Source organism: Astatotilapia calliptera, chromosome 17 (genome assembly GCF_964374335.1).
Source record: "Astatotilapia calliptera chromosome 17, fAstCal68.1, whole genome shotgun sequence".
Lineage (NCBI taxonomy): Eukaryota > Metazoa > Chordata > Actinopteri > Cichliformes > Cichlidae > Astatotilapia > Astatotilapia calliptera.
Window position 1 is genome coordinate 19440382 of NC_137438.1, and position 12289 is coordinate 19452670.

Here is a 12289-nt window from a genome sequence, read left to right on the forward strand (position 1 = left end):
TCTGGTTGGTTAGTCGGGTGATTTTTACATTTTCACTGTCATCTGAACAATACAGAAATGCCCCTTCACTGCTTGAGTGGATTCTGCAACCTATCGAGCTTTTAAAAAACAATTATATTACCACAAAATGGCAGTTCTGCTGGGATTGAACTGGGCTGTTTTTCTTCCTGAATGGTTGACATTTAGGAGTTAAACGGTTTCTGAGAAGCAGCAAGGCAGATGAAATGTGGGAGTAATACACAGCAACACAATTCAGATTCTCTGAAAAAGAAAATCTACCAACAAAACCATCCATCCATAAATCCATCCAGCCATCCATCCATAAATCCATCCATCCATCCATCCATCCATCCATCCATAAATCCATCCATCCATCCATCCATCCATCCATCCATTTAGTTTTTCCTCATGACAACAGGCTAAGCCCTAAACCTTTTTCCTGTTTTTCCCTAGGTATTCAGATGCGTTTCCTGACCACACATCCCAAATCTCTCCAGCAAGTTATGCTCTACGGGGAGCCTGGAAAACGGGAGGTTTCCTGTTCAGATCCCTGGACCATCTCAGGTGGGTTCTTTCATCACAAAGAAGCAGCAGCTCAAATATTACTTTGGGTGTTTTTTAATCTGTTCAATACATTGTTTTAACCTCAATCCATACTGGAATCTATACTGGTTTCACAAAATGACCACAGTTTATCATTTTCCTGTTCACATTGTTTTCATGGGTAGAAACCCTGGTTACAGCTGAGACCTCAGAATGCTTGGATAGTCAGTAAAAATGTTTTATACTGTCTTTGGTTGCGTATACCAAGTTGGACACACCCCTGTCTTTCTTATCAGAACTGGCTTAATCGTATAGGGTGTTGGAAACATTCCTCTGGGATTTTGGTCCTAACTGCTGGAGATTTGTGGGCTAGACGAGAAAATCCCATTACACAACATCCAAAATGTGTTCTATTGGATTGAGATCTGGTGAGGAGTGAACTCACTGTTATGTAAAATAAAAAAACATTTTGGGATGGTTGAGCTTTGTGGCATGCTTTGTTGGATCCTGCTGGAAACAGCCATTATAAGATGCGTACAATGGGGTTATAAATGGATGATAGGTTTCAGCAATGATACTCAGGTAGCCTATGGTGTTTAAACGATACTTAGTTGGTGCTATGGAATCCAAAGTTTTCTCAGAGAAAGCACAACTAAGAAATAGTAGTAGTAGATAGAAGTAGATAAAAACATTGTATGATAAAATTTCAGTGATCTAAATGGTATGACAGAATCCTGAGGATACACAGCAATTCAATTTCTTTAAACGATTCATTTTGAAGTCTTTTCTACCAAGGTCAGTGCAGATGGAAGAGAGGGTAATGGTTTGTGGATCCTCTACTGTGGTTGTATGTGAGGTACTTTGGAAGCTTTAACAAAGAGCTTTACAGATGAACTAAGTGATATAAAAATGTTATAACTGAAGCCACACCAGCTCGGATGTCCCCCAGATTAACAAGGTCCACATCAGGTGTTGAGGAAGGCTACCGGGACAAGAAGGCATAAGTGGACAAGGGTGAGAACAGTGAATAGGAGAAATAGATTCCCCCTATTCACCATTTCTTGCTGTCATAATGCTGTTATGCAAGTAATCCCAATGGAAAGGTGAAACAACTAGTAGATCACAGTTCCAACTGCTTGCAACTGCTATCACAACTAGAGATTGATTGGATTCAACACAAATGCAACGGCAAGCTAGGATCATGGCTAAGCTGGAAACCTTGTTCCTCAGTGGCCGATTACTATGTATTACGTAACTCTTTTCACATCTTCTGTTAGATCTTCAGAGGCTACTTGAAGGTCTACTAGTGAATGCAGCATTGTTGACAGTCCCGACTGTGACCATTGCTGAAACCAACCATCTGATCTATAGGCAAGGCAAGGCAAGGCAAGGCAAATTTATTTGTATAGCACAATTCAACAACAAGGTGATTCAAAGTGCTTTACAGAGACATTAGAAACAAAAACAAATAAAAAGCATGATTTAAAACTGATTCTATACTGAATTGATTCTATATTGATTCTATATATATAAAAATCTATACCATGAGATGCTTGGCTGCGAGATGAACGGCCACAAGGAGCAGTACCCCTCAATGGGGATAGGGACTTCTCCATGGAGCCCATTTATCAGAGCTGCAGAAAGATGTGATAAAGAAAGGAATGCCTAAGAAGTACAACTAGCTGCCCATACCTGGGACACTGGAAACTGCCAAGCAAAGACTCACAGATTTATACTAGGGAGATTAAAGCCAGGAGCATAAACCAGCTGTTCTCCACTGGACAATCCAAGGTGTACTCTCAGTGGCAGAGGAACTGGACGTCATGATCATCTGGCAACACAATTGAACCAAGTGCTAAAGGATGAAGCGGACTAGGATTGGCTAACTGAAGGCTGGACAGTCCTGATCCCCAAGGATTCCTAGAAGGGGCCAGTCCCATCCAACTGCCAGCCAATAACCTGTCTCAGCACTACATGGAAGTTCCTGTCAGGCATCATAGTGGCTAAGATGAACAGACACATATGTCAGTACATGAGTGGGGCCCAGAAAGGAATTGGCACAAATAACCAGAGGGGTAAAACACCAACTCCTGGTAAATACAGCAGTTGCTAGAGACTGATCAACATGTGCACCACCTGGACTGGTTTCAAGAACGCCAACAACTAAATGCCTCACACATGGATTCATGTGCCAAAGGGTCAGGGCTGTTTCAGCAGCAAAAGGGGACCAACATAATATAAGGTAAGTGGCAATGTTAATGTTATGCCGGATCGATGTATGTGCATGGCCAAAAAGTATAAAGCAAACAAAAAGAATTGCAGAACTATTTATGATGTCACGAGTGCATTATTGTTCGTCTGAGGTGAAGGTTTTTGGCCAAAAACCAAACCCATGCGGATAGTGCTCTGTGAGGAAAGAATTTAGCTGAGTCTTAGAGCTCATTAGGAACAAATAGCTTCTTGATGCTTCCCTATTAGATGTTAAAGTCTAATTTTAATCCTAACAGTTACCATATGTAAGTACTAATAAGAGTCCTAAAAGTGAGTGTTTCTCTTCAGCACTGTTAAGAACCCTGACGTTATAATTAGACTCATTTTTATCAAACTGATTCATATTTTAATTAGACTGGATTTTCATTAGAAATGGCAAACAATCAGCTTTACATAAATACTTTACATCCAGTCAATTCCCCTTTTTAAGCAGTGGGTGTGTGAATACTGTAAAGTAGGGGTCATTGTAACACAATCAGCCTGAAAAAGAACCATTTACTATTCCTATAATAGCCATTTGTCGCTGCAGGCTATAGTGGATCAATACCACTACCTAGCAAGCAAATACTTTATCTGATATTTATATCAATGTGATTGACAGGAGTGGAGCTAAACCACGCACACATACACACCCACAGAGACGCACACTGGAAGACACACAATCCACAGCCTGGACAGCAGAATGTGTTTATTAATATTGATGCAAGTGTGTGTGTGTCCTCAGAGTTTATGGTTTATTCATCAAAGGCAGAAACCAAGTGAAACACACACATTCATGCTGGAGGTAGAGAGAAACGCAGCATGACTGCAGTGATCTATTCAGAGTGGGAAACTTTAGAAACTCTTCAGACAGCCTTCACCTCTCTGCTCATCTTCCTCCATTAAAGAACATGTTGACCCCATTTAGACTTGTCGTTCCAAGTGTCTCCAAGTCAGATAAAATCCAAACCTTTATGATCAAAAATATACCTACCTGCTCCTCTAAAGCCAGGATCAGAAGCCACAATATCAGCTCGACAGACGTGGGCTGTCAGGAATAAAAATGAGAGACATGCGGCGTCTCGTGGCATAAAACAACCCAAAGCTTCTAGGTCACTTCACAACTTCCAGACACAGAGGGCAATTTGTGTGTGCCACAAAATTAACACAAAACAGCACTTAACACAGACCACACCATAAAATTACCATAAAACTCTGTGACAAGCACCAAATTATTCATGACTACATGACTACTCTGTGTTGGAACACAAGATGCCCTGAGGACAATTTACAAATGGGCACTTATTGTTTCCCTTAGCACCCAGAGCTAGCAGAGCCAGAAACTCTGAGGGGAACCATTAAGAACAAAGTGATCATTCATAATAAGATGATTATTTATAAGTAGAACTTGACTATCACCAATGTTTGATGCTGTGTCAACACAGGAAAGAGTTTATGAAGGAGTATCAAACAGGGCACTTGAGTTTTACCGAGGAAACAACCAGGAGGCATCCTAGTCAGATACCCAAACCCTACCTTCACTGTTTCTGTCTGATGGTGGAGACCAGTATTCCTACCCTGAACCTTCTTCCAAATAACTGAGCAGTTCACCATTTCTCTAAAGGAGGTTCTAAGCAACCTTCTGAGGAAGCTCATTTCGATTGCTTGTATCCTCAATCTATTTTATTCACTACCCACAGCTTGTGGCAGGACTCTAGACTATTCATTTTGTGTTAATATCCAATATACTGTTGACCAAAACACAAAAAGTTTGTGGACGATTGTGGGACCAGTTCACATATCTTATAAATCATGTGACAAACTACTCGAGACTCTAGACTCACTCTACTGTGAGACTACTCTCTGTAGGGTTTTCTTTTTTTGTTCTGGCAACACTTCCAGTCGTGTAAATAACCACCATATATACACATTTATAAGGGATAAACCAGACTCGACACCTTAAAAGATGTGTCATGTGGTAGTTATGTAGCTGACTGAAAGCAAAGTCATATCTATGCTGTCAGATGTGCAAGAAACAAACAATCTCTGTATAGACAGCTGTTAAAGGGCCTTCAACATGCACCTGGAGAAACAACATAAATGTTCCTCTGTTCATTTTACTTTAGATATCTGCAAGTGTAATTACTGGGTAGACACTGCAGTTAAGCTCAGGAGATGATGAAATTTATCTGACTTTTGACAAGATACCAAATAGGTTGATGGAAAAATAGAGATGTCTTGGATCAGAGTTTAATTTTATTTTCATATTAAATCTGGGGTAGGGAACATTTTTTATCAATGGAAAAAGAAAAAAAGACGGATAAAAGAAAATAAAAAAAGTATATTGCAGGAGTGTTTTTCAAATGGCCACTTGATGTTAAAAAGCCCAAATTTACAGTGGAAATAAACATACTTATAGCCTGGTAAAAACAAAAAAGCAAACAACCAAAAAAGAAGTTTTTTGTCTCTAAAGCTACAGCTCACCCTAACAGAAACTGTAAAGAGCTCAGGAATATTTTAAGGATTAAAGACAGTTAACTGTTGCTAGCCATCACATCTGCTAATTAAACAAGACCTCAGAACTGTAGTTGCAGCATTGTAGCATATTGACTATGTTTAATGGATTTATCTGAAGAATAATCATTCTAGCTCTTTAAAGAAGTCTAGTCTGGTGAGTGAGTTTGCAATCCTTTTTAAGCTATCTAGCTATGCTTGATAAGTTTGCTAGCAGTAGTGAATAACTTGATAAACTTTTTGTGACACCTCTTCCTTAAAAAAAGTCCACATTTCAATGGACATTATATCAAAGTCAAGTTTTTAAAATGTGAATTCACAAACCAATAGGTGTTGTGTTTACCTTTTCAAGGCTCTTTTAAAGATGCACTTTGAGGAGATTTTGGGACAAATACAGTTTTGAGACCAGATCAAACAAGTCACAAAGTAGTCCGCAAGGTTAGTTATGTGTGGTGATGCAATGAGCTGTGACGAAGACTTTCCCCTGTGAGTGTGGGGTCTGATAACAATGTGTGGACAAAAAGTCAGTGCAGACCTCTCCAAAACCGATATGAAGCACAGTGATGTCCCACGGATGTCTGGTGCAGCAAAGGGTCTAGGGTCTCTTTTTTCTAAATTTCTGGCTGCTGTAGCTTTTTATATTTCAACTTTGCTTCCTCTGTCTGACTAACAAGAAGAAGGAAGGTCGAGCTAGAGGTGACAGAGTTGAAGATGCTAAGATTTTTATTGTGAGTGACCAGAATGGATAGGATTAGAAATAAGTACATCAGGGTGACAACTCAGGTTGAGCCGTTTGGAGACAGGCAAGGCTGAGATAGTTTGGACATGTCCAGAGGAAGGATAGTGCACATATTGGACATAATGTTGAATATAGAGCTGCCAGGCAGGAGGAAAAGACTCATGGATGTAGTGAAGCAGGATTTGCAGAGGATTGGTTTGTCAGAGGATACTGGAATACTGTGAGATGGAGGTGATCTGCTGTGGTGACCTCTAAAGCGAGCAGCCAAAAGAAGAAGAGGAGCTTTTTCTGGTAAATTTGTTTAGTCATACTTATCTGGCTCATCAGGGTAAAGCAGTATATAAATACTTCCTTCAACTGTGGTTTTGTGGACTCATGAATAATTCATCACTGTCCTGTTTAGCATTAAAGCTCATTAAATCAAGCACACAGACACTGCTTCTCCAATCACATCACTGTTTACCCGTCAGCTGACGAGACACCACAGAAACGAGCTGTTAAATCCTGACTGAGATACTGTTTGATTTATTTTCAGTAACATTGCCTCGACCTTAACGTTAGCTCATGCTGTCCTCATCGTCTCTCTCCCTCTGCCTGTCACTTCAGTTCTTTTAAAGGCATTTATCTCCCTGGTTGTTTGATGGTGGAAAAATAAAAAGACCCAAATTTAAAATGTCTCCAAGCACAACACCAGAGGAAGAGAAGAATGTGTTTGACAAAAATAAACCGTGATCTTCAAAATGTCACCTTAATACCTGAAGTTAACAAAATGCCAAAAAAAGTCTGAAAATGTAGATTTGTTTTTTTTTTTTGTTATGTAAATGAAAAGCTTCCTCTCCAACTTAAATTTATTGGATACAAAGATAACTGCCTGTCACGCTAATGTGACAGCTGGTTGGATTTCAGTTTATGAGTGGCTGCAGGTAAGTTAGCATGCTAGTTAGTTTTCATCCATCCATTCGTCTCCACCTATCATTGTCAGGGTCGCGGGGGGGCTGGAGCCTACCCTGGACAGGCCCACTTCTGTCGCAGGGCTAACAAAGAGACAGACAACCATTCACACCAATGGGCAATTTAGAGTTACCAATTGCCCTAACCCAACTAACCGCTTGTCATTGGACACAAACACAGGGAGAACATGCAAACTCCACACAGGCTGAACTCAGGACCTTCTTGCTGTGAGGTAACAGTGCTAACCTGTACTTCGGTGGACACCAGCCTTTCCAGGTTGTCACGAGAGACTTTAAAAATACATTTTAAAACTCATTATGTGATCTGAAGTCTATGCAAAACCATCCTCACTTTCTTTCAAGCACATACTGATGCTTAGTCACGACCTTAGTCATCATGTGGGAATACAGTGGGTACCCTTTTAGTGTTTTTTTTTCCAGAGTTACTACTCCTACTACTCCAACACAATTCAATAAAAAGCCCTCCATGTCTAAAATAGATTCCATGAGACCAGACCAGGCCTAAAGTGCTCTGCTGGTGTCATCAACAGCAAAGTAGTGAAATGCATAACTACAGTAACCAAGGGAACAGTGGAAAAACTTGTCTATGTTGGTGTGATTGTTGCTCATCTGCTAGGATGAGCAACAATCATGCCATATTCTTCAGTAACTTCAGTCAATTTTGTTCTTTATTCTGATGCTCAGTTTGAGCAGGTCATCTTGACCTGCAAACATACAATTTTTAAAACTGGAGTAAGGTTATAATCAGAGTTAATTGTTAAATTAAAGTACCTTTTTATAAAAGGTATATGAGGTTCTCAGTGGCAGAAAATAATCTGCGATAAGATGTTATTTTTTTAGCAGAGCCAAAGGAAAATGAGAAGGTGCAATCTGCACAGAAATGAACACTTGTGAGATATATAATGATCTCTGATTTTACAAACTTTTCCCTTCCTATTTTTTTCTGTTTTCATATCAAAGCTGAATGATACAGGGCTGGTTGTCCATAGAAGATGACTGAAGCTCAAATTTTGTATCTCTATATGTAATCATGGGAAAAGAGGGATTTGCATTTGGTCTAAACACACCATGAGGGTGAAGCGATGATGATGAGCTTTTTCCGACAGCTGACTTGTTTAAGTAATAAAAGAAAACAGCAAAATAGCAAAAGTGCCAGATATTGTTCCTTCATACAGTGTCCCATTAAAAGAACTGGAGACTGAAAGTGTTGACAACAATTGTCTGAATTGTACAACAAGAATTTAAAGCTTTAAAGAAGAACTATTGAATCCCAGGAAAACCAGCCAGTTTAACTGCTTCAAAAACCTTCAGCAAAATGATCATTCGCTGGATGAACCCACATCAGTATTTTCTCTCCAGAAAAGTTGTGAGTTCCCAAGTTATTGAAGGACTGGACAACCTGCACACAATTTAGTGCATGTCCAAGAGTTCTCTTCTCATGAAAATAATACTGATAATAAATAATTAAATAAAGCAGTCTGGGCTTGAGTCAACAGCGTGTACACTGCGGGACACTGCTGTGCTTCTAAACACAGCTCCGCTGGATCAAACAGCAGCATCAGCCCCGGCTGCACTCAGCCGTGATGCCGAATCAACTAAAAGCACAGCAGCAGTTTCTTTTTAGTGTTGGTGAATGCCCTGGGACCGCTGAGTGTGTCTGAACGCAGCCCCGCGAGACTCAACAAGAGCAAAAGAAAGATTTCAACTCCACCTACAACAAACAGCTTCAGTTCATCAGCTGATGAGACCTCGAGAGCGATTCTCAGCTCAAGTGAAACACAAAAGACTCCACATGAAAGACAAGAAAAAGAACATAACGTAAGAAAAGCTGAGGAAACTTTTGTTGAGAAACTGAGCAGGTCAGAGTCATTGTAAATGTCAACTACTGTACAAAAACATGACAGACTGAAGAGAGAGAGAAAGACCTGGAAATAAATGATGGGAGAAAACAAGAACAGGTAAAAGTAAAGAAATAAAAAAGGAAGGAAGCTGATGAAGTATTGATGGAAAAGAAAGTGGGTCGATAAAACAGAAGAGAGTAAACTCCAAAGGTTGTAAAAGATGTGAATAAAACATGATTGGAATCAAATATAAATGAAGTATAAAAGATGTAAAGGTGGTAAAGAATGAGAGAGGAAACAGGAAAAGTGCCTTTTCAGGAAAAAAGATCCAGCAAGATCACTGAAAGACAAACTTAGTGCCTAATGTAGCGTGAAATGAGGGGTTTCAGGAGAATTGTTTCAGCGGTGAATGACTGAATGAAGAACAGATGGAGAGACATGTCAGGAATAGGACTAGCAGTCTAAAGGCCAACTAGTGTCCAGAGACTCCAGCTCCATAATGCCTATTCTTAGAGCTACAAATTAGGTCCATCCAAAGAACGGCATTTGTAGAAGGGCCATATGGACAAACCAGAGTGACTAACTAACTAACATTTTTCAAACTTGTTTAACCAAACTTTTTATGCATAAGTTGGATACACTTACAAAAAAGGACTACAAATATTTCAAAGATTCTGCAGTCATGCACTGCTGGTAGCTACAATGACAGCACACATCGCTTTTAAGTCTCCTGTTGATTGCTCAACTAGAGCTGATTGAGCCTGGTAACAGAGTGGTGGCTTGTACAGTAAAAACTTGTCAATCATAAGGTAGCCACGTCTGAAAGCATACAGTGAAAAAGAGTTTCACTGAGTGTGGTCCTATGAAAAATCAACTTAGTCTTTGATTCACAAGCTTGTAGAACTTTCTTTAGTAGCATTTACTTGAAGTACAGTGGAACCCCGACTTACGAATACCCCATTTAACGAAAAATTCAAGTTACGAAGGCACTTAACGGCAATATTTCTGCCCGTGTTACAGCAAAATGCCCACGTAATGAAATCCACTGGCTCTGATTGGCTGGGCCCAGAATGCCTACAATGCCCACAATGCCTTCTGAATCATGTGACAACCCCCTTGGCTTTCGTACTTGCGCTTCGCTGTTCCACTTGGACGTATTGTTGTTGCAGTTAGCAATTAGCCTATAGCCTATCGTTCACTCAAAAGGCGCGATGGGTGCTTTGACTTACGAAAATTTTCGACTTACGAAAGACCCTCGGGAAGAAATTAATTTCGTAAGTCGGGGTTCCACTGTACGTGATTTTTGTATGACTTTCTCAGCATCTCACATCAGTCTGAAGGAATATTTGAGGTGTTTGTGCTGACATGCTCTGTTTGGTTTTCTACAAATATGCTGCTGTGCATTATGTACAGACATCTCCAACCCTAACCCACTAATGCTACCAAGGCACGTAGTTTTTAATGGGCATCAAATGAATATTAGACTACAGGCTAACAGAACAGAATGTTTGTCGTGCTAGTTTGTTAGCTTGGCTACACTCGATTATAATTGCCATCTTGTTACTGTAGAGCTTCCATCACTCTTGGGTGCATCAAAGTAAGTTTAATAAAATGACATATAGTTTATTACAATCTCTGAGAAATAACAGACTATTAAAAGATCTGACAGCTTTCAGTTCCCTCACCTGTTGTTTTTTCTGACTTCCTCTCCATACAGGAAGTGCTCCTGGCTGACTGTGATGTAATATGTAGGGAGCTGCTCTGATTGGTTCTTGCTGATGGTGACAACAGGGTAGCCCATTTGTAGAGTCCACCTGTCCATCATCTCCCCGATGTCAATATCTCGGCCCTCTGAGTGCATGGCCTTTAAAGCAGAATCAAACACACACGTAGCGTAAATGATCAATGACTAATAATGACCAATTTACACACATCCAATCAGTGATTAAAATAATCTGTGTGGGAGAAAATTGACCTTGACATAATTAGATATAAGACTGGCAGCTAATTAAAAAGCAGTGTCAGTCTAATTGACAGTGCTAACAGAAGTGACGCTCAATTAATCAAATCATTGCCCCTCCTGTGTCGGACAAACAAGAAAACAAGCTCCACCTCATGTTACCACAGCAACAGGCTCTTCACTAAGTCAGGTGATAATGAGCATCTTCATTAGAAGTGCTTTATTAAAGAATGAACAGCTTCAATCAGTCTGGCAGCTCTGTCCCAACAGAGCCAGTTGAGGAATAGTTACAGGTTTTAATACCTGCTACTGAGCAAGGCACTAACATTAAAGTTAAATGCTCTGCCTTGAAGCCTTTGGGGCAGGGAAGTACACAAGGTTTAAATACCAGATAGACATAAAGTCAGGTGAGGGTTACCTGAGACAGTTTCCTCCACAGGTCGTCTCTGGCAGCATTGCTGTACATGTGACTCAGCAGATAATCCTGAAAACAATGAGACAAAGCTATGTTAAAGCAACACTGGTATGATGTGATGTATCTGTTGTATCATCTTGATGCATGCACATTCATCCAGGTTAGGAAATCCCAGAAAGCTGATTCTGTTCATCTGTAAGAAGACTGAAGAAGTCAGTTGGATGAGTGACGAAACATTTCTCCCACTAAAAACGTAACATTGACATGAACAGAATGAACTTTCTGGGATACATATGTCATATTTCTGGTATAATTATTGGCTGATTTTTTCCCTTCGACACTGTGACCATGCAGTTCACAACAGAGAATTTGGAAGCCTTGATACAACAACTATCTTTTCCCCATCCTCATATTTCATCTGGAAATAGGATGATCACAGTTAGCACTTGTTGGGTCCTCTCTACCAATGAATCAGAAAAATAAAGTGAGTCCTTTATTACCATGTCCCTGAGCACAGTTTTGATTATTTGGTTCTCGGCAGGCACCACAAGATTGCAAGGATTCATTCACAATGTCTAGTACCCTTCACTGTGACATGTATTTGAACCCTGGCCACAGTAAGTGCCATGTATGTACAATGACTTATTAATGTTGCCACTGGAACAAGATATTTCCATTTAGAAATTTAATATGACCATACTTTCTGGATGCAGGGCTGTGCAGGTGAAGTTACTTCACATTTTCTGTTACTGCCATCTCTGCTCTGAAAACAAGGATTGGAGGTGGTTCAGGCTCCAGTATTTTCCCCACATAGATGTTACCTTTGTTAGCTGGCTTGGTATTACAAAAGAAAAAAGAAAAAAAAAACAAAAGAAAAAACAAAGAAAAAACAAAAGAAAAAAGTAAGAAAAAACAGTTGGCATATTTTATTTCGTGACTCATTTTGACCTTTTAATTTTTCCCCATCAGGTTAAGAGAAAGATGCCTTCCACAATCAATTAAACAGCAGACCCCTTCTTTGATAGTTCGGTGGCTGCTTCTCTGCGGCTCCTGACA

General features: G+C 40.0%; 1 protein-coding gene across 1 annotated transcript in view; it reads right to left on the bottom strand.

The window, feature by feature from the left end:
• LOC113008770 (thyrotropin-releasing hormone-degrading ectoenzyme) overlaps window positions 1-12289 on the bottom strand; it is a 264030-nt gene that overhangs the window by 39247 nt on the left and 212494 nt on the right. Inside the window, exons 9-10 of the mRNA XM_026146492.2 lie at window positions 11237-11302; window positions 10544-10722 (exon numbers count right to left, since the gene is read on the bottom strand). Coding sequence (XP_026002277.2) covers window positions 10544-10722; window positions 11237-11302 — 245 coding nt within the window. The remainder of the gene's footprint in view (window positions 1-10543; window positions 10723-11236; window positions 11303-12289) is intronic.